The 21,736-nt window shown below is 37.1% G+C and overlaps 1 protein-coding gene across 2 annotated transcripts in view; it reads left to right on the top strand.

The window, feature by feature from the left end:
• Positions 1-21,736, top strand: part of KIAA0825 (KIAA0825 ortholog) — a 446,146-nt gene that overhangs the window by 48,592 nt on the left and 375,818 nt on the right. For both annotated transcript variants that reach the window (XM_064274127.1, XM_023547725.2), the window contains exon 4: positions 20,876-21,044. In XM_064274127.1, coding sequence (XP_064130197.1) covers positions 20,876-21,044 — 169 coding nt within the window. The remainder of the gene's footprint in view (positions 1-20,875; positions 21,045-21,736) is intronic.

Below are 21,736 nucleotides of genomic sequence, written 5' to 3'. Positions count from 1 at the left end.
GTGTGTTGTTCAGCTATTTTACTTCATTATGTCTTCCATCCACTTTAGCTACTCTGGCTCAAGAACAAGTTTCGGAGTCTCTTCTGACATTCATTTTAGTCTTTTCTTCCCTGTCTTTTTAATGACCTTTTGATTTCTTCATGTATGATGTTCTGTCTTTTGTTGTTATTGTTGTGGTTGAGAATATACACAGCAAACTTACACCAATTCAACTGTTTCTGCATATGTAATTCAGTGACATTGATTACATTCTTCAAGTTGTGCAACCATTCTCGCCCTCCTTTTCTGAGTTGTTCCTCTCCCATTAACATATATTCACTGCCCGCTAAGGTTCCTGTCTAATCTTTCCAGTTGCTCTTGTCGCTTTGATATAGATAGTTATTAAAAGAGCGTAATGCTCAAGGCAGACATTTTTGCTAGTTAAGCTTAGCTAGTGGTTTTAAGAAGACTTAAGGGGATATTTTTGGTGTACGTTTTAAAAGATTATTTCAGGGCAATAGTTGCAGGGGTTCATCCAGCCCCCTTTGCTCTAGAAAGTCTGGGGGTCTATAAGAATTTAAATTATGTTCTACATTTTCCACATTTTGATCAGCATTCTTCTATAGATTCTTTGATCAAAATGTTCAGTAATGATAGCCAGGCACCATTCGGTTCTGGCCTCATGGGAAAAGAGGCAGTTGTTCGTGGAGGCAATTAGCCACGCACTCCATATCCTCCATCTGTTCCTGACTCTTCTTCTTCCTCTGTTGCTGCATGCAAATAGAGACCAATTGTCCTGCCTTGGATGGTAGTTTGCGAGTTTTTAAGACCCCAGGCACTACGCAAAGAACTAAGAGGTAGAACAGAGGCATTAAACATGTTATTACACCAATATAATGGGATGTCCGATGAAAACATGACCCTAAACCTCCAGACAAGGAAACAAATCCCATGGGGTTTTTGGTTGTAAACAAGCAGCCTAAGCAGCTACTCCTTTTTTTTTTAATCATTGTTGTAAATATATTTATCACACAACTTTTGCCAGTTCAACTGTTTACAGGTGTGCAGCTTATTGATGGCAATTACAATTGACTGTGCAACCCTACCCTTAAAAATCAATGTGATTTTTCCAACACCATTAACCCCCTTTCCCCTCTCCCTCCCACCTCTGTTAACCAATAATAAACTTTAGTCTCTATACAGTTGCCTTTTCTTGTCTTTTTATATAAGCGAGGTCAAATATATGATGTTCTTGATGTCATCCCACAACTCTTCTGGTCTTCGGCCATTAATGTTCAGTGTGTCAAATATACTCTTTTTTTTTTTTTATTATTGTGCTTTAAGTGAAAGTTTACAAATCAAGTCAGTATCTCACACAAAAACCCATATACACCTTGCTAAATACTCCCAATTGCTCTCTCCCTAATAAGACAGCCCACTCTTTCCCTCCACTGTCTCTTTCCGTGTCCGTTTCTCCAGCTTCTAACCCCTTCTACCTTCTCATCTACCCTCCAGACAGGAGATGCCAACATAGTCTCAAGTGTCCACCTGATCTAAGAAGCTCACTCCTCACCAGCATCCCTCTCCAACCCATTGTCCAGTCCAATCCATGTCTGCAGAGTTGGTTTATGGGGATGGTTCCTGTCCTGGGCCAGCAGAAGGTCTGGGGGCCATGACCACTGGGGTCCTTCCAGTCTCAGTCAGACCATTAAGTCTGGTCTTTTTATGAGAATTTGGGGTCTGTATCCCACTGCTCTCCTGCTCTCTCAGGGGTACTCTCTTGTGTTCCCTTTCAGGGCAGTTATCAGTCGTAGCTGGGCACCATGTAGTTCTTCTGGTCTCAGGACAATGTAGTGTCTGGTTCATGTAGCCCTTTCTGTCTCTTGGGCTGGTAATTACCTTGTGTCCTTGGCGTCCTTCATTCTCCTTTGATCCAGGTGGGTTGAAACCAATTGATGCATCTTAGATGGCTGCTTGCTAGCGTTTAGGACCCCAGACGCCACTCTTCAAAGTGGGATGCAGAATGTTTTCTTAATAGATTTTATTATGCCAGTTGACTTAGATGTCCCCTGAAATCATGGTCCCCAAACCCCTGCCCCTGCTTCACTGGCCTTCGAAGCATTCAGTTTATTTAGGAATCTGCTTTGCTTTTGGTTTGTGCTGACCTCCCCTGTATTGTGTGTTGTCTTTCCCTTCACTTAAAGTAGTTCTTATCTACCGTCTAATTAGTGAATACCCTTCTTCCACCCCCCTCCCTCCCCCCTCTCGTAACCACAAAAGAATGTTTTCTTCTCAGTTTAAACTGTTTCTCAAGTTCTTATAATAGTGGTCTTATACAATATCTGTCCTTTTGCAACTGACTAATTTCACTCAGCATAATGCCTTCCAGGTTCCTCCATGTTATGAAATGCTTCACAGATTCCTCACTGTTCTTGATCAATACAGAGTATTCCATTGTGTGACTATACCGTAATTTATTTATCCATTCATCCATTGATGGACACCTTGGTTGGTTCCATCTTTTTGCTATTGTAAACAGTGCTGCAGTAAACATGGGTGTGCATGTATTTGTTCATTTAAAGGCTCTTATTTCTCTAGGATATATTCTGAGGACTGGGATTGCTGGATCGTATGGTAGTTCTTTTTCTAGCTTTTGAAGGAAGTGCCAAATCGATTTCCAAAGTGGTTGTACCATTTTACATTCCCACCAGCAGTGCATAAGTGTTCCAATCTCTCCACAGCCACTCCAGCATTTATTATTTTGTGTTTTTTTTGATTAGTGCCAGCCTTGTTGGAGTGAGGTGAAATCTCATTGTAGTTTTGATCTGCATTTCTCTAATGGCTAATGACCGTGAACAGTTCCTCATGTATCTGTTAGCTACCTGAATGTCTTCTTTAGTGAAGTGTCTATTCATATCTTTTGCTCATTTTTTAATAGGGTTATTTATCTTTTTGTAGTTGAGTTTTTGCAGTATTACGTAGATTTTAGAGATCAGGTGCTGATCAGAAATGTCATAGCTAAAAACTTTTTCCCAGTCCGTAGGTAGTCTTTTTACTCTTTTGATGAAGTCTTTGGATGAGCATAGGTGTTTGATTTTTATGAGCTCCCAGTTATCTAGTTTTTCTTCTGCATTCTTAATAACGTTTTGTATACTATTTATGCCATGTATTGGGACTGCTAACGTTGTCCCTATTTTTTCTTCCATGATCTTTATCGTTTTAGATTTTATATTTAGGTCTTTGATCCATTTTGAGTTCATTTTTGTTCATGGAATGAGGTATGGGTCTTGTTTCATTTTTTTGCAGATGGACAAATATACTCTTAAGACTGTCTCTAAATTCAGATGGGATATATTCAAGGTCATGCTTTGGCTTTTGTGGGCTTTTTAACCTTCTTCGGCCTCAACTTGAATTTGCATATGAGCAGTCGATGGTCTGTTCAGCAGTTGACCCCTGGCCTTGTCTTGACTAATGATGCTAAGCTTCTCCATTGTCTCATTCTACAGATGCAATTGATTTGATTCCTGTGTATTCCACCTGACAAGGTCTATACGTATAGTCATTGTTTGTGTTATTAAAAAGGTATTTCCAATGAATACGTTGTTGGTCTTGCAGAATTCTATCATGTAATCTCTGTTATTGTTTCTGTCACCAAGGCCATTATTTCCAACTGTTGATCCTTCTTCATTGTTTCCAGCTTTTGCATTCCAATCACCAGTACCATATTTTTATGCAAATAACGTGAGTCTCTATGTTTGTTTGCCAACCATGCCCCTCATCGAGGTATTTTCACAAGTGCCTCTATGCCAATTTTTTTTTTACATGTTGCTGTAAAAAAAATTAGCAAAGCACACTTAGGAAAATATCTCACTTGTGGAAGGCATGATTGGCAAACAAATGTAGAAGGCATATGTTATTTGCATAAAAATATGGTAATTATTGTTTTTGATCAATTTCAGACTGTAGAAGTTGGTAAAAATCTTCAGTTTCTTTGTCTTTGGTATTACTGGTTGGTGCATAAATTTGAATAAAAGTTGTATTAACTGCCCTTCCTTTTAGGTTTATGGATATTATCCTATCACTGACAGCATTGTACTTCAGGATATATCTTGAAATGTTCTTTTTGACAATGAATGTAATGCCACTTCTCTTCAATTTGTCATTCCCAGCATAGTAGACCATATGATCGTCCAATTCAAAATGGCCAATACCAGTCCATTTCAGCTCACTAATGCATAGGATGTTGATCTTTATGCTTTCCATTTCATTTTTGATGACTTCCAATATTTGATATTACATATGAATATCAAGCAACTACATTAAACCTTAGTATAATTATGTATTTATGTAATTTATATAAAAAAATAAGAAACTCACTGCCTTCTAGTCAATTCCAGCTCATAACAATCCCATAGGGTTTCCAAGCCTGTAAATCTCTACAGAAGCAGACTGCCCCATCTTTCTCCTGAAGAGCCCCTAGTGGTTTTGAATGGCTGACCTTTCAATTAGCACTTGATTGCTTTCACTACTATTTATATATATTGCAAAACACAGTTTCTAACTCAAAAAAGGAGCTTGCAAATGAAAATTATAGTAGGTAATATAGATAAACAGATCATTTATCTAAATTCCAGAAATTCTTATATTAAAACAAATTTTAAATATTTTCAAAAGTAAACTCCCTTCACAATGATTTTTAAGTTTTATCCAAACAAGGCAAGTTATTGGACTCTGATGCTTTTGTTATAGACTGCTTCATTTTTATTTGCAAAAGTCATTTGTACTTATTTTCCTGCCCTACCTGGTCAATAAGAAATCACGTTTAAAAGTAAAACAGTGATTAAATATTGTATTTTGCATTCATAAATTGTTATTTAGGTTGAAACTCAGATGTTAGTATTAAAAAAGTAAAATATAGTATGGTATATAAAAAGATATAATTTTTAAATTAAAAATATTTTATTGCCCATATATTATAACGGACCTAGAGCAGAACTACCTCAAGTGGCCATTGATCTTCACAAGGGATAAAATAAGGAAGTAGTGGTATGTGCTGTATGCTACATTTAGAATCAAGACTATTTTTCATCAAATTCAATTATGTTTTTATTATACTCCAGAGAATAAACATAATAGTATAGGGCGTATATATTTTCAAAATAAAATACTGAATAATAACCATGGTTCAGAAGAGTGTAAATCATTTATGTACTCATTTATTGCCTTCTAACAGAATAGCTTTTAGAAAATTGTATGTCACGACGAATCAGTTATGCCACACTTACACTGCAGTCGTTGAATTACCCTTGGCATTTTTGTATTCTAACAGTTCTATTTATCTCCCAATGGTGTACATTGAATAAGGAATGAACATCTGTATGATATGCGTTTTCATGATACTTTTAAAAGAAAAATACATTAGTAATTCATTTTTAAACATGGTATTTCTCCTTATACTTGAATTTTTAAAGTTGTATTTCTAGCAGTGACCCTGACATCTAAAGTGTGGATTCCTCCCCTTTTTTTAATATCATCAGGTTTTATGAGCCACAGGGTCTTTTGCTTCCCCCAAACAGTGATTCACAGGAACGGAGCAATGTGTCCAGATGTCACTGACCTGCACCTGCTTTTCAAGAGAGGCTGTCATTTTCTCAGACCATTTTCAATTTTACATCCCCGTTTCGATTCAGGTCAGAGCTGGTGACTCCTGAGTCTGACAGTGGAAATCAGTGATGGTGAATCATTTACTGTGAGGATGTAGCAAATAACCTGCCAGAGAGGAATACTGTGAATGTCGAATCCACAGACTCTGTTAGTTCAGTAACTAAAAGCTACACATAGCAGTGAAATATTTTTTGAGCTAAAATGAATTATTAGTTCAACAAGATAATGAGGTAGAGAAATTTTCTTTGGCACACAATATAACATGAAATGATTTTTACCTCCTGGTGCTCAATCGAATAGATATATCATTAAGAGTTTGTTTTACTTTTCCATGTTCTGATTTCAGACAACCTCAGTGTGTACCTCAGGAAGTAAGTTTTGCTGGTACTAGTGCAGGATTACTACTTGTTTTGTTTGTTTTTAACCTAATGAAAGAGCAGGAAGTGCTACCAGAGATAAAATCATTGTCTTAATCCAGCAGATGCTGGTGGGGGGAGACATTCGTTTTAATTTGTGAGAGGGCATTAAGCAAATAGTTCCTATAAATTTAGCCATGTTTATTCATGAGAGGATACATTTTCCATAGATTACACTTAATTTTCACATAATACTTAAATTATTTGAGGCTGAACAGGCATACCTCGGAGATATTGCCGGTTCAGTTCCCGACCTCTGAAATAAAGCAAATATTGCAATAAAGCAAGTTACATGAATATTTTTGGTTTCCCAGTACATTTAAAAGTTATATACTATAGTCTATTAAGTGTGCAATAGCATTATGTCTGAAAAAACAATGTATATACCTTAATTAAAAAATGCTTTATTGCTGAAAAATGCTAACCATCACCTGAGCCTTCAGCGAGTCATAACCTTTTTGCCGGTGGAGGGTCTTCCCTCGATGTTGATGGCTGCTGACTGATGAGGGTGGTGGTTGCTGAAGGTTGGGGTGGCTGTGGCAGTTTCTTAAAATAAGACGACAATGCAGTTTGTCACATCGATTGATTCTTCCTTTAATTAAAGATTTCTCTGTAGCATGCGATGCTGTTTGATAGCATTTACCCGCAGTAGAAATTCTTTCAGAATCTAAATCAATCCTCTCAAATTCTGCCACTGCTTTATTGACTAAGTTTATGTTGTAATATTCTATGTTCTTTGTGGTCATGTCAACAGAGCTCACAGCATCTTCACCAGGAGTAGATTTCATCTCAAGAAACCACTTTCTTTGCTTGTCTGTAAGAAGCAACTCCTCATCCATTAAAGTTTTATCATGAGATTGTAGCAATTCAGTAACATCTTCAGGCCCCACTTCTAGTTCTCTTGCTATTTCCATCACATCTGCAGTTACTTTCTCCACTGAAGTCTTGAACCTCTCAAAGTCATCCATGAGGGTTGGAATCAACTTCTTCCAAACTCCTGTTAGTGTTGATATTTTGACCTCCTCCCACGAGTCATGAATGTTCTTAATGGCATCTAGAACAGTGAATCTTTCCCAGAAGGTTTTCAATTTACTTTGCCCAGATCCATCAGAGGAATCACTATTTATGGCAGCTATAGCCTTATGAAATGCATTTCTTAAATATTAAGACTTGAAATTCAAAATTACTCCTTGATCCACGGGCTACAGAATGATGTTGTATTAGCCATCATGAAAACAACATTAATCTCCCTGTACATCTCCATCAGAGCTCTTGGGTAAGCCGGTGCACTGTCAATGAGCAGTAACATTTTGAAAGGAACCTTTTCTTTTCTGAGCAGTAGGTCTCAACAGTGGATTTAAAATACTCAATAAACAATGTCGTAAACAGATGTGCTGTCATCCAGACTTTGTTGTTCCATTTATAGAGCACAGGCAGAGTAGGTTTAGCATAATTCTTAAGGTCCCCAGGATTTTTGGAATGATAAATGAGCATTGGCTTCAACTTAAAGTCACCATCTGCATTAGCCCCTAAGGAGAGTCAGACTGTCCTTTGAAGCTTTGAAGCCAGGCATTGACTTCTCTCTAGCTATGAAAGTCCTAGATGGCAGCTTTTTCCAGTATAAGGTTGTTCTGTCTACATTGAAAATCTGTTGCTTAGTGTAGCCACCTTCAGCAGCTATCTTAGCTAGATCTCTTGGATAACTTCTTATAGCTTCTATATCAACACTTACTGCTTCACTTTGCACTTTTATGTTATTAAGACGGCTTCTTTCCTTAAACCTCAGGAACCAACCTCTGCTAGCTTCAGACTTTTCCGCGGCTTCCTCACCTCTCTTAGCCTTCCTAGAATTGAAGAAAGTTAGAGCTTTGCTCTGGATTAGGCTTTGGCTTAAGGGAGTGTTGTAAGTGGTTTGATCTTCCATCCAGACCACTAAAACTTTGTCCATATCAGCAATAAGCCTGTTTGGCTTTCTTATCATTGGTATGTTCACTGCAGTAGCAGTTTTTATTTCCTTCAAGAACTTTTTCTTTGCATTCACAACTTAGCTAACTATTTGGCACAAGAAGCCTAGCTTTCAACCTGTTTCAGCTTTTGACATACCTTCCTCACTAAGCTTGATCATTTCTGGCTTTTGATTTAATGTGAGATATCTGTGCCTCTTCCTTTCATTTGAACACTTAGAAGCCATTGTAGGGCTATTAATTGGGCTAATTTCAATATTGTCACATCTCAGGGCATGGGGAGGCCTGAGGAGAGGGAGAGAGATGGGGGAATGGCCAATCGATGAAGCAGTCAGAACACATACAACATTTATAGATTAAGTTCACTGTCTTACATGGATGCTATTAGTGGCACCCCAAACAGTTACAATAGTAACATCAAAGATCATTGATCACAGATTCACCATAACTGATATAATAATAATGAAAAAGGTGAAATATTATGAGAATTACCAAAATATGACACAGAGACATGAAATGAGCACATGCTATTGGAAAAATGGCACTGATAGACTTGCTTGACATAGGGTTGCCACAAACCTTCAATCAGTAAAAGTGAAATATCTGCAAAGTGCAATAAAATGAGGTATGACTGTATATGAAAATTTTCTTTAGAGTGTTCCACATGATAGCTTAAATGCCTGAAAGAAGTAACAAAAAGAAATCTGCAAATATGCCATAAAAGTTGAACTTCTTATAAGTAGACCCACAAATCAGCTAGCGGACACACACATGATAATGTATTTTTTAGCCATAAAAAATTATGTAAAATGAAAATTATTCATTTCCAAGACTGTACTTTATATTTCTGGCAGTATTTTGGAGCTTATTTTACAATAAGAGTATATAAATTAATATTTTCTTTTTTAACTTTCTGTGTTTTTATTTCTCTTTTGGGTTTCTTTATTCTTCTACACTCCACCTGACAGAATGCCTACCCCTTTTCCTATCCTACCGAACCATACCAGGCCACAGGGAAAGAAACTTGAAGGAGGCCACTTTTCCTCTCTATCCTTTATCCTGGAGTAAGACCTAAACAGCCATTTTTCAGTTTCCTCTGTCTGGGTCCTATCTAGCCCTCGGATCCTCCTCAGAATTAAAATGCTTCCCAGACAGATGGCATCCTGGGCCTCAGGGGTTCAGTGGCCTAAACTTTCCCCAACCCATTTATCCTTTCTACTTATTAAACTTTAGTCCTTTCACTGAAGCTCTCAACCTGAAGTCTGGTGATTCTTGCAGGTGAAAGTGGGAATGAGTAAGAAGGCTGGAATGAGTACGGTAAATGTGGAGTCAGTAGCACCACTAGAAGATTATTAAGAGATTCTTTCAAGTAATATTCTAAACATTTCCTAAGTATAACTTATTTTTAGGTGTACTAGCTTCACTTACTCTAAGACAAATAGGCGTAAGACAATAAGGAATTGCTATTGAAGATATTCCTAAAGAATATTATTATAATTATCTTTCCATGAGAAATAAAGAAAGGGAAGCAAGTGTCAGCCTGTATATGAGCTGTTATGATAATTAAAGTATAAATAATATTATTGCAATGAAAATCCAGGCCCGATAGGGAGACTGAGCCAGTAATAGGACACCATTTCTTAGCAAGGGTCTTAGTTAATGGGCCAGTAGTAAGTAATCCCCCACTTCTGAGGTAAAAACCTGGAGTGCCTGGTGAAGAGCTGGTCTGATTCTGAGGGCAGGAGAAGGGGAGGGAACACTCCAAGAGAACTGAGCCCTGGTAATGAGATACAACTGCTGTGGCTGGCTCATCTTTCCTAATTGGTGATCCCTTGAGATTTAACCCAACCATGTCATCTTCACTTGGAAAAGATCCTCGTCAAGGAGCAACACAGTCAACACCTTTTCTGAAAAGGGTCACTAACACCACAACTATTGCTGATCACAGTCCTAATTCTAGAATGCCAGAAATGAGAGTAACCTTCCATGGGACCTGTGTTGGGAGCAGAGGAGGGGGTAGTATCATTGCCACTAAGTCTGTAAGAGGAACTTTACCCCTTTTTCTGAAGTAGCTCATGTTGAGTGCATATAGCTCAGTTAGTGAGACAGCTCAGGGAGCCATCTGGGACAGGAATCAGTCAAGACTTGGTTTAGACTGGGTTAGGTACTGTGGTAGATGCTAAAGATTTAGTCATGAAGAAGATACACGTTCTTGCCTCTGTGGATGTTATAGTTTCTTGGTCTTTAACAGAGTTACTGGTACTTTTGGCCAGAAATAAATCAAAATATTTCATAGTGTAGGAAACCCTGGTGGTGTAGTGGTTAAGTGCTACAGCTGCTAACCAAGGGGTCAGCAGTTTGAATCCGCCAGGCGCTCCTTGGAAACTCTATGAGGCCGTTCTACTCTGTTCTATAGGGATTTCATAGTGTCTTCCATAATTATTTCTACCATTTAAGTAAGATAAGTATGCTATTACATCAAAGTTACAAGAGTTTGGTGGCACTTATACAAACTCATACAAATTATTTCCAACTCTGACCTCTATGCTAATGCCAGGCTCATCATGTCTACTTCAGTGTCTGATGGGAAAAAAAAAAGTTACCGGTGAGTTGATTCTGATTCATAGTGACCCTATGAGACAGAGTAGAACTGCCCCATAGGGTTTCTGAGGAGTGGCTGATGGATTCAAACTTCTGAGCTTTTGTTTAGTAGCCATACTCTAAGCCTGTGTGCCACCAGTGCTCCAAACTGCACATTGGATTTTCCTTCCTCAAAACTCTTTCTTCCTTCATTTGTCCCATCTCAGTTAATAACAACTGCATTCTTAAACTAAAACCGATGAAATTATCGTTGACCTCTCTCTTTCTTACCCTTATGCCAATCCATTTGATGGTTTGTTCTATCATCAGAATAATCCAAAATCTTATCACTTCTTACCCCTTACCTCTACTACACTAAACCATGCTATCATCACCTTTTACCTGGATTATGAAAATAACCTGCTAACTGGCCTCTCCATTTCTACCTTTAACCCCCTATGGTCTACTTGATACATAGCAACAATAGTGATACATGTAAAAGTAAGGCACATCCTGTCATGCCTCTGTTCAAAACCCTCCAATGTTTTTCCATCCCACTTGGAGTAAAAGCAAAGTCCTTATGGTGGTCTTGTTACTGTTTCTCAAACTTGCTAACCACACTCTATATATTTGCATTTTCTATTACTTCTCTCTGGAAAATTCCTTCTCTAGTTATCCATGCTTCCTTGGAATCTCTGCTCAAATATTACTTCAACAAACAGCCTTTAGGGGAAAATCCAATCTTTTTCTCTTCCAACCTCTAGTGGCTCTCAGCATTCTTTGACTTGTGGCCACATCACTCTAGTGTTTGCCTCTCTGGTCACATTGCCTCCTTGTCTTCCATCTGTCAAATCCTCCTCTGCCTCACCCTTATAAGGACACTTGTCATTGGATTTGGACCCATCCAGATAATCCACAATAAGTGCCTTCTCTCAAAATCTTTGACTTAATCACATCTTTTGCCATATAAGGTAATACTCACCCTTTTACCTTATAACGTAATATTCCCAGATCCTAGGGATTAGGATGTGGATATACCTTTTTGGGGTCAACCATTCAGCCCACACAGGCATCTTAGTGTATTTGCTTTCTCTTAAGCTAGTGCAAAGTTATCTGAAAAAAACTCGTTGCTGTTGAGCCGATTTTGACTGGTAGTGACCCTATAGGGCAGAATAGAGCTCCCCCGTAGGGTTTCTAAGGAGAGACTGGTGGATTTGAACTGCCGACCTTTTGGTTAGCAGCCAAGCTCTTAATCACTGTGCCACCAGGGCTTCATGGTGTAAAGTTAGATGAGTTCAGTGTGCTAGAAGAAGCAGTCTTCAAATGCTAGTTTTTTCTCTTAAGTATTTTTTTACATCATAAAACTAGTACATACCAAAAAAACCAAACCCAGTGCCATCGAGTCGATTCTAACTCCTAGCGACCCTATAGAACAGAGTAGAACTGCCACATAGAGTTTCAGAGGCGTGCCTGGTGGATTCAAACGGCCGACCCTTTGATTAGCAGCCATAGCACTTAACCACTATGCCACCAGGGTTTCCAAAAGTAATACATAGTCATGATAAAATTTCAAACATTATAAAAGGGCAGAGATAAGGAAAAGTTTCCCTACACTTATGACCCTGCTAGTCTTGTCCTTCAAAGGTAATATATATTGATATTTTATTGTATAACTTTTCAAAGATGTTCTCTACATGTACAAACATAGGCATTCACCCAGAGTACATTTTGTTTTTTATACAAATAGGAATTACATGTAGGTAGTGCAACTGGATTTGTTAGTTTGTTTTTTTAGCTTGACAGATTTTAGAAATCCCTGTTCTTTTTAATTTTACTTGTTGAGTGTGCAACAGTATGTTAAGCCAATCTGCTCATGAGCATTTACCTTGTTTCCAATCTTTCTGGTATTAAAAACAGTGCTGCCATGGACATCCATGTGTGTATGTCCTTCCAGGCAAATGAGAAGTTATGTATGAGATTGTTTCTTAGGAACTGTACAGTCAGCTGTTGCAAAATTGTGCTCCAGCAGTGTTCCAACCGTGTGCTCTCCCAGACGGTGTGTGAGAATGTGTGCTCTGTGTTCTGTCTCCTCACACTCTGACCACAGGTATTATTAAAACCTTCAGTGTGGAACTTCTGAACAAATCTCTTGTCTTGCTTTTTTTTTTAAAATTTTATTAGGGCAATGAAGCTATAGACTGGATGAGTTCCCGAATCTCTTCTGCTTCTTGTTACTATATACATTTCCCTCCTGTCTCTTCCTCAGAACAAGAGTTAAGGAATCGGAACAGAATCAATGCTGGTGCAGTTTCCCTAATTTTCTCCTCCTGATTTCAGTTTGTATAGTTTCATTGGAATAAGCAACATTCTGACTTTAGTAATTGTGCTGAAATTACTGCGTAAGCCTCCATAGATAAAAAAGGAAGCACATTAACTTATTATGGCTTGTCATGAATATTAAGCTGCTACAGCAGTTGGTTTATGTCCTTCTATCTCTATTGTACATTTCTGGAAAACTCTCATTATATTGTTGACATAGCCCTGGACCACTTTCTGTCTTGCCTCCATCACTACAGTCTATGAAAAATGAGCCCAAATCAAATACAAATTTAAGAGGGAGAAGAAAGGTTTTAATTGTGTCTTGGGACTCATTGCCAGGCTCACTGTCATCAGGAGGATCCCACCCTTACTACTCTGCCACTGACTGAAAATATGGGAATATTTCACAACTGATTGACTCTTTTGAAAGTACTTTAGACTTTTCAGCTCGGCACAGCCCTACACTGGATCTGAACCTTCTCGACGCAATCTGCCTTTAGGTCTGGTGGTATAAAGCAGTAAATCTACAGAGGGGCCCTAACTCTACATACGGTTCCTTTCATAATGTGTTCCTCATAGAACAAAAGGTGGGAGAACAATAGACAGGACTCTTGGGAGGCTATGAATATAACCCAGATGAGAGATTAAGGGCCTGAGCCAAGTCTTAGGATGAGAAGGAAAGGGAGAATGCATTTGAGAAAGATTAAAAAAGTTAGTGTTAACAGGACTTCGTGTTAGGATTTTTTTTTTTTTCTGAAAGTGTAGTTAAAACTTCTTGAAATAACCAAAATTTCTTTGAAATAGAAAACAGTTCAGCATAAATGTTTAATTTCTTACCATTGAAGTGATTTTTTCAGGGATCCTTTTCTTGACCTTTTAAAATATATTATCCAGAAATTTCCTTGTTCAAGGAAAACAAACTTTATTTCATGGCTGCATTTTAATTTTAATTGCATTCTAGGTTTTATACGCCAGCCCTCTTCCCTATTATTTACCTGCTAATTCTAAAAAAAAATTAGCCATCTGGTTAGATAATCCAGAAAATCCTGTTTACTCCCAACGATTTCTTTGAGCTTTCAAACACGTGTGACACAACTGAAGACTTTTCTTCATACTGAACCCCTGTTGTGGGTAAAAAAGAAAAAATTTTTTTTTTTTTTTTTTTTTTGTGGGTAAGAAGTATAAATTAGAGCATCAAAAAAAATAAAAGCATTTAAAAATATTTTTAGCATTTGGATTTTCTATACTGTAAAAATAGCCTTTAAATTCTGCCTTGAGACTTCTACCCTGATTTAAAAAATAAAAGTAAAAAATATTCTAACCTCTGAAAGCACACACATATATATTTTTTATAATATTTCCATCATAAAAGATCTAATAATTTTTACCAGTGGAACACACTGATTTCTTTTAAACAATTTTGTGGCTGGACGGTAAAAAATATGTGTTTTAAATCTTACAAGAGCTTTGACAGTAAGTTTAAGTTTCAAGATTTTGTGTCATAATTATTCTGTTCTCTTCAACTCCTCTCCTTACCCCCAACTACAACTATCCACTACCTACCAGTTGCCTTCAAGTAGATTCTGACTCATAGACGCCCCATGTGTGTCAGAGTAGAACTGTACTCCATGGGATTTTCAGTCACTGATTTTTTGGAAGTAGATCACCAGCCCAATATTTGGCTCTTCTGGTGTTATTGTTATTTAATGCCATCTACTTAATTGTTGTTGTTGTTGTCAGGGTCCATCGAATTGGTTCTGACTTGTAGCGACCCTATGTACATCAGAACAAAACATTGCCTAGTCCTGTGCCATCCTCACAATCGTTGCTATGCTTGAGCCCATTGTTGTAGCCACTGTGACAGTCCATCTCATTGAGAGTTTTCCTCTTTTTTGCTGACCGTTTATACTCTACCAAGCATGATGTCCTTCTCCAGGAACTGGTCCCCCCTAATAACGTCCAAAGTATATAACTTCTAAGAAGCATTCTGGCTGTACTTCTTCCAAGACAGGTTTTGTTTGTTCTGGCAGTCCATGGTATATTCATTATTCTTCACCAACATCATAATTTAAATGCATGAATTCTTCTTCATTCTTCCTTACTTGTTCAGCTTTCACATGCATATGGGGCAATTGAAAATACAATGGCTTAGGTCAGGCACACCTTAGTCCTCAAAGTGACATCTTTGATTTTGAACACTTTAAGGAGGTTTTTTGCAGCAGATTTACTCAATGCAGTACATCATTTGATTTCTTGACCGTTGCTTCCATGGTCATTGATTGTGGTTCCAAGTAAAATAAAATCCTTGATAAAGTCGATATTTTCTCCATTTATCATGATGTTGCTTATTGGTCCAGTTGTGAGGATTTTTGTTTTATGTTGAGGTGTAATCCATACTGAAGGCTGTAGTCTTTCATCTTCATCAGTAAGTGCTTCAAGCTCCCTTCACTTTCAGCAAGCAAAGTTGTGTCATCTGTATATCACAGGTTGTTGATGAGTCTTCCTCCAATCCTGATGCTGCATTCTTCTTCATATAGTCTACTTTCTCGGATTATTTGCTTAGCATACAGACTGAATAAGTATGATGAAAGGATACAACCCTGACACACACCTTTCCTAATTTAATTGTAGGACATTCCAACCCTTTTGGAAATAAGATAGAAAGTTTTTTTTATAAATACATACTTGCACACATAGAACACGCATAATGTAGTTGTGACCATAAAAATAAGTTTGTATGTTTTGTTATCTGAATAAATATAGTTTTGAAGTGAGATGACTGTGATGTTGGATGATGAGCACTGAATTCTGGGGAGCCAGGTGTCAGGAATTCCAAGTGCAATGATTCCACAACTTTTCTTAAGATGTCAATATTCTTCAATATAATCTCCTTGAAGTCCTGTCTACACTTCGCACAGATACATTTAGTGGCTGTCTCCTGTGTCCTCCCTTAGCAGTTTGTACACACCTCTTAGCAAGTTCTTTTATCTCATATAGGTCTATCTCTCTCACTGAAAGAAGATATCCTTTCACCATACTTATTCAATCCACAAGCCGAGCAAATAATACAAGAAGCTGGACTATATGAAGAAGAACATGGCATCAGAATTGGTGGAAGACTCATTAATAACCTGCAATATGCAGATGACACAACCTTGCTTGCTGAAAACAAAGAGGACTTGATGCAGTTACTGATGAAGATCAAAGACTGCAGCCTTCAGTATGGATTACACCTCAACATAAAGAAAACAAAAATCTTCACAACTAGACCAATAAACAACATCATGATAAATGGAGAAAAGATTGAAGTTGTCAAGGATTTCATTTTACTCAGAAGCACAATCAACACCCATGGAAGCAGCAGCCAAGAAATCAAACAACACATTGCATTGAGCAAATCTGCTGCAAAAGGCCTCTTTGAAGTATTAAAAAGCAAAGATGTCGCTTTGAGGACTAAGATGCGCCTGACCTAAGCCATGGTATTTTCAAATGCCTCATATGTGTGCAAAAGCCTAACAATGAATAAGAAAAACCAAAGAAGAATTGATGCCTTTGAATTATGCTGTTGGTGAAGAATACTGAATATTCCATGGACTGCCAGAAATTGAACTAGTCTGTTTTAGAAGAAATAGAGCCAGAGTGCTCCTTGGAAGGAAGGATGGCAAGACTTTATCTCCCGTACTTTGGCCATGTTATCAGGAGGGGCCAGTACCTGGAGAAGGACATCATGCTTGGTAGAGTAGACAGATAGTCAACAAAAAAGAGGAAGACCCTCGATGAGTTGGAGGACACAGTGGCTGCAACAATGGGCTGAAATACAGCAATGATTATGAGGGTAGTGCAGGACCAGGCAACGTTACGTTCTGCTGTACATAGGGTCGCTATCAGTCAGAATTGACTTGATGGCATCCAACAGCAACAACAACTTCTCTCTTCACTAGATAGAATTTCTTTTGGAATGGGACCATGTCTTATTCATATTTGAATCCCTGGTATATATCACAGTGCTTAACACATATTAAACACTCAGTTAATGTTTATTGAATATGTGCCTTTATTCAATAAGCATTTTGTATACTCATGGAATATAGAAGTGAATGCTCAATGAGAAAATTACCACAATATCCTTTTAAAAAAGCATCTTCCATATTATATTTTAAAAAATTGATTCACACACAACAGTAATATATCTACTTGCACACTTCATTAACTTGGATAATTCAGTTATTATGATTAAAGCTTGTTGGGTTTCAAATTTATTAAATCATTGAGATATATGAAAGGCAAATAAGAATACTATGATGGACATTCGTGTGCCCACTATCCAGCTTAAGAAGCAAAACATTACTAATATAGTTAAGGTTCTCTACGTACCTCTTCCTATTCTCGTCCTAATTCCTTTTCCACCTTGCCAGAGGTAAGCATTTTCATGAATTTGATGTTCATCATTCCAGTGTATTCCCTTATACTTTTGCTACCTATATTTGTAATCCTGAACAATATGTAGCATTGTATGACCAGTTTTCAGGCTAGTATACGGATGGCACCATACTATGTATATTAATTTGTAACTTTCTTCCCTTTAATGTTATGATTATAAGTCATTGGTGTTGATAAGTGTATTTCCACTTTATTTTTGTGGCTCTCTTCCATGAAATGAATATAACTAATCATCTTCCTGTTGATAGATATTTAGGGTGTTGCCAGTGATTCTGATATTACAAATAAAGCTAAGAAGATGCTTTATTTTAAAAAATCCTTAATAAGTCAACAAATGGCATAAATTTAGGCATTTCAGCTGTTTAGGGAAGATAGTCTACCATTTTAAACACTTTACCTTTTTGCTCTAACGTTGGGCAAATGTAAATGTACTAGTTGAATTACCTTTTATTTTTTCATGGCTGATATTGCTTCTAAAGAATGTCTGAAGCATCTTATAGTTAGACAGAAAACACTTAAAATAAAGACAAGCCGACCAACCAGTTGCAGCCGAGTCAGTTTCGACTCATGGCAACCCCGTCTGTTGCAGAGTAGAACTTTGGTCCATAGGGTTTTCAAGGCTGTAACCTTTCAGAACCAGATCACCAGGCTTTTCTCCCCACATGCCTCTGAGTGGGCTTGTACCATTAATCTTTCTGTTCATAGTCCAGCGCTTAACTGTTTGCACCACTCAGGGACTTCATAAATAAAAACACAACAAAAAAAAAAACAAACCCATTGCCATGGGGTCGATTCTGACTCATAGTGAGACTATAGGACGGTGTAGAACTGCCCTGTAGGGTTTCCAAGGCTGTATTGTTTAAGGAAGTAGACTGCCACATCTTTATCCCATGGGGTGGCTGGTGGGTTTGAACCACCGAACTTTTGGTTAGCAGCTAGGTCCTTAACAACTATACCACCAGACCTCCCAAATAAAGACAAAAACAAACCCAACCAAAACCCACTGCCATCAAGTCAGTTCCAACTTATAGTGACCCCATAGGGTTTCTAAAGCTGTAAATCTTTGCAGAAGCAGACTGCCACATCTTTCTCCCACAGAGGCACTGGTGGTTTCAAACTGCCAACCTTTCAGTTAGCAGTCAAGCGTTTTAACCACTGCGCCACCAGGGCTTCTCAAATAAAGAGAAGTACCATGTTATTATGCCAGGAAACCTAGCATAAGATCTTACATCGTTTAAGTCTCCTCAAGATTACTATCCCCATTAATGGTATTACTACACATATTTTAAAACAATATAATAGTGTTGCCTTTAAATGTGATAGTTCATTTTTTAAATTTTGACCTCAATTAAAGAAGATAAGTTGTCAGATTACACACCAAACTGACATTCATCTTATATTTTCAAATATTCTTTTTGTAACTATCAAGTATTAAATCCGTAGACTTCAAACTTTTAAGTGTTTTGAGCAAGATTTATAGACAGTGTTGAATGGCAGAGCAAGAAGAGATTTTTAGATGACTCAAAACAAAAATCAAATACAGGTAACAAATGATTTCTGACATTTTAAAATTTGTGACAAATTGATTTTAAAAGCAAGCTTAACCGTATTAGTTTGTATCATGGAGGGAGGTCCTCTGAAATGCATCTGCTTAATCCCTTTATCAGTGTTAGAACAAATTTCTAAAATATCTGGCCCTCTGAAGGCTTTACCCTATTTGTAAGTTGTAGTTATTGGCCGCTACCCAGGTTCAGATGTTAGAGATTAGCCCTAAAGCTGAGTCTTGATTGAAACAGATTTAGGTAGACTAACCACGGAGCCTTTGTGATTCACATTGCTGTAATCTATTAGATTGCATTGAATGAGACACATGAGGATGCTATAATAAAAACCTTTGATAAGAGGTCCCTAGAGTCAAGGTGTATTCTTAGGGCATCATGTTTCTCAGTCCTTCGAAGTTAAGAAAATACATGCCAATCTCTTGCCAGACTTAGAACTGGTATTCCTGAATAAGGCTGTCCCATCAGGAAATTGAGTGGCCTGACTGTGGCCAGAGGAGGTATTGTTTTTCATTTAAGTTCTTTGTTTTTATGAAAAGGCTCTTTGATTCCCAGAATGTATTTGTTTCAAGGTAATTCAGTTTGAATTCACTTATGCTCAGAAGTTTCCTGTAAAGTCTTCCTTAAATCTTTTTGCAGTATATGTTTTATGGGCAGCCCACACCTGATGAATTTGGAAGAGTCTTTCATCTGACATCAGTTGTAATAATCAAAGCTTGGTTTCCAAAGTCCACATGGTTCTATCACATGTAATCTATAATTAATAGCAATGATATTTTCTAAATGATAGCTTTACCTTTTAGTAACAACTCTTTCTTAATACTTTTAAAAGACAAATGCATAGCTGTCCGTTTGGGGTGGAGGGGGGGGTTCAGCTTCAATAGTATTTGCCTGTTGACAAGCTTTGTTGCAGTTTAGATATGCTGCCATCAGGTGGTAGTAATATGTCATATCCATGTGGCTCCACAGATGGCACTGTGCTTATGATCAACAGTTTACCCCACAAAGATAAATTTATTTATTTATAATTTATAACCATGAATGCACAGTTTTTTATATGAAAATTAACATAGCACGTTTGTTTAGGATCAGAGCTAAGGATACTTTGAGTGATATTTTTTAAACAGATACAACATGTAAGATTCCACTGGGCATTTTTTTTCTCAGTTCTAAATTTATGTTTTCTTTCTTTACTTTTTTTTTTTGTAGGTGAAGAATTTCATCTTTAAAGCAATGCATGTGCCTAATAAAAATTTAGAAAATATAGAAAACTAAAATTAATTTTTAAATTAATTTTATCACCTGAAGATAATTCCTATCAACCTTTTGCTTCATGTCCTTCCAATCTTTTTTTTTTTTTAATAACCATTTTTGTATGTTTCTGTTTTTTATTTTTGTTTGGAGTGGAGTTGATGGGAGGACAAAGGTACCTAGCTGTAGTAATAATGTATTTACAACTTGTACCCTTTGCAAATTTTAAAATTACAAGCTCTTTGTAACTGTTTTATGACTTAATATCCCATTGATTGAAGTTTTCCATAATTGATACAGTTATTCACCTATTAGTAGATTATATACGTTTCTGGTTTTTGTAGTCACCGGGAGTATTTTATCTCTGCCTTCCATCTACTGTCTATCTAAAGGACCGTTATTGCACTGCATCTCTGCTTGATTTTTGTTTTAACACAGAAGAATTTCTAATTCATCTCTGAATAGATGCTTTATAGTTCTCCTATTGCATTTCTTACTGCCAGAAAATGTGAACTCTCAGTTTTCAATTATGACTGAAAATACGTAGTCTCTTGGTTATTATTTTATTATCATAAGAATGTTTTATAATTTTGTAAATTACATGCACGCATGTACCACATGCAAACGTTTTGGTGCCTGTGATGTAATAGGATGGAATCATACCTACTTCCTACCAAATTCTTTTTTCTTTTCTTTTTTGTAGCATAGAACGTTGCATTAAAGAAATACAGTCAGAAGTTCACAAACAGCGTCCAGATGTACAGCTTCAAACAACAACTGACTGCTTTGAATGGCTTAACAACTATAGTTATAACTCATCTAAGTCACCTTCCATTCCCCATGGAGATTTGATAAGATTCCTCAAAACAATGGTAAGACAAAAAAATACAAAAAACCAACTTTGCTTTAAGGTGGAGTGGGTGGGTGAACAGGGAATACACTTCCTTCAGTTTCCATATGTATGTGTTGATTTTAGTGACCATATTACCCTGTCATATCTAGGGGTTTGAGTCTTTGTTTTGTTTTGTTCTCATATCCCTAATAGAATTCAGTGAACTATTTGTTTTTATTTTTTACTATGATTTTTATCAGTAAAATGAAGTTTTGTGCAAGTGTAGATTAAATATTATAATTCCTGGGTGATTTGTGGTTTGCTGTATACCATGCAGCATTTTTTAAAAAGTTTCTACCTTTACTCTTCAGTACATACTGTCAGGATTTGAAAACCAAAATCTTTTTTTTTTTTTTTTAGTATATTTTTATTCAAGCCTATGGCAGTACTGTTTTTCTCACTCACCTTCTTTACAGGTTAAGTTGCTTGCATAATTAAGTTTATATTCCCCCATGTTTCACAAAATGACCAATCATATTAACACATGAAGCAAGTAACATTGATGAAATTTGAATTTAAAGAAAGTATAAGGAATCCCATATTTATAAATGTTGGAACATCTTTCTTTACTCCAAACACCTCATAGAATTTCTTTAGTCATCTATCAGACAAGTTTATTATAGTTTGTGTCGCCTCACATTTATTCGCTTGCTCAATGCTCGGCATGGTAAG

The sequence above is a fragment of the Loxodonta africana genome, chromosome 2, assembly GCF_030014295.1.
Source record: "Loxodonta africana isolate mLoxAfr1 chromosome 2, mLoxAfr1.hap2, whole genome shotgun sequence".
NCBI classification, from domain to species: Eukaryota; Metazoa; Chordata; class Mammalia; order Proboscidea; family Elephantidae; genus Loxodonta; species Loxodonta africana.
This window is presented reverse-complemented; position numbering and strand designations above follow the sequence as displayed.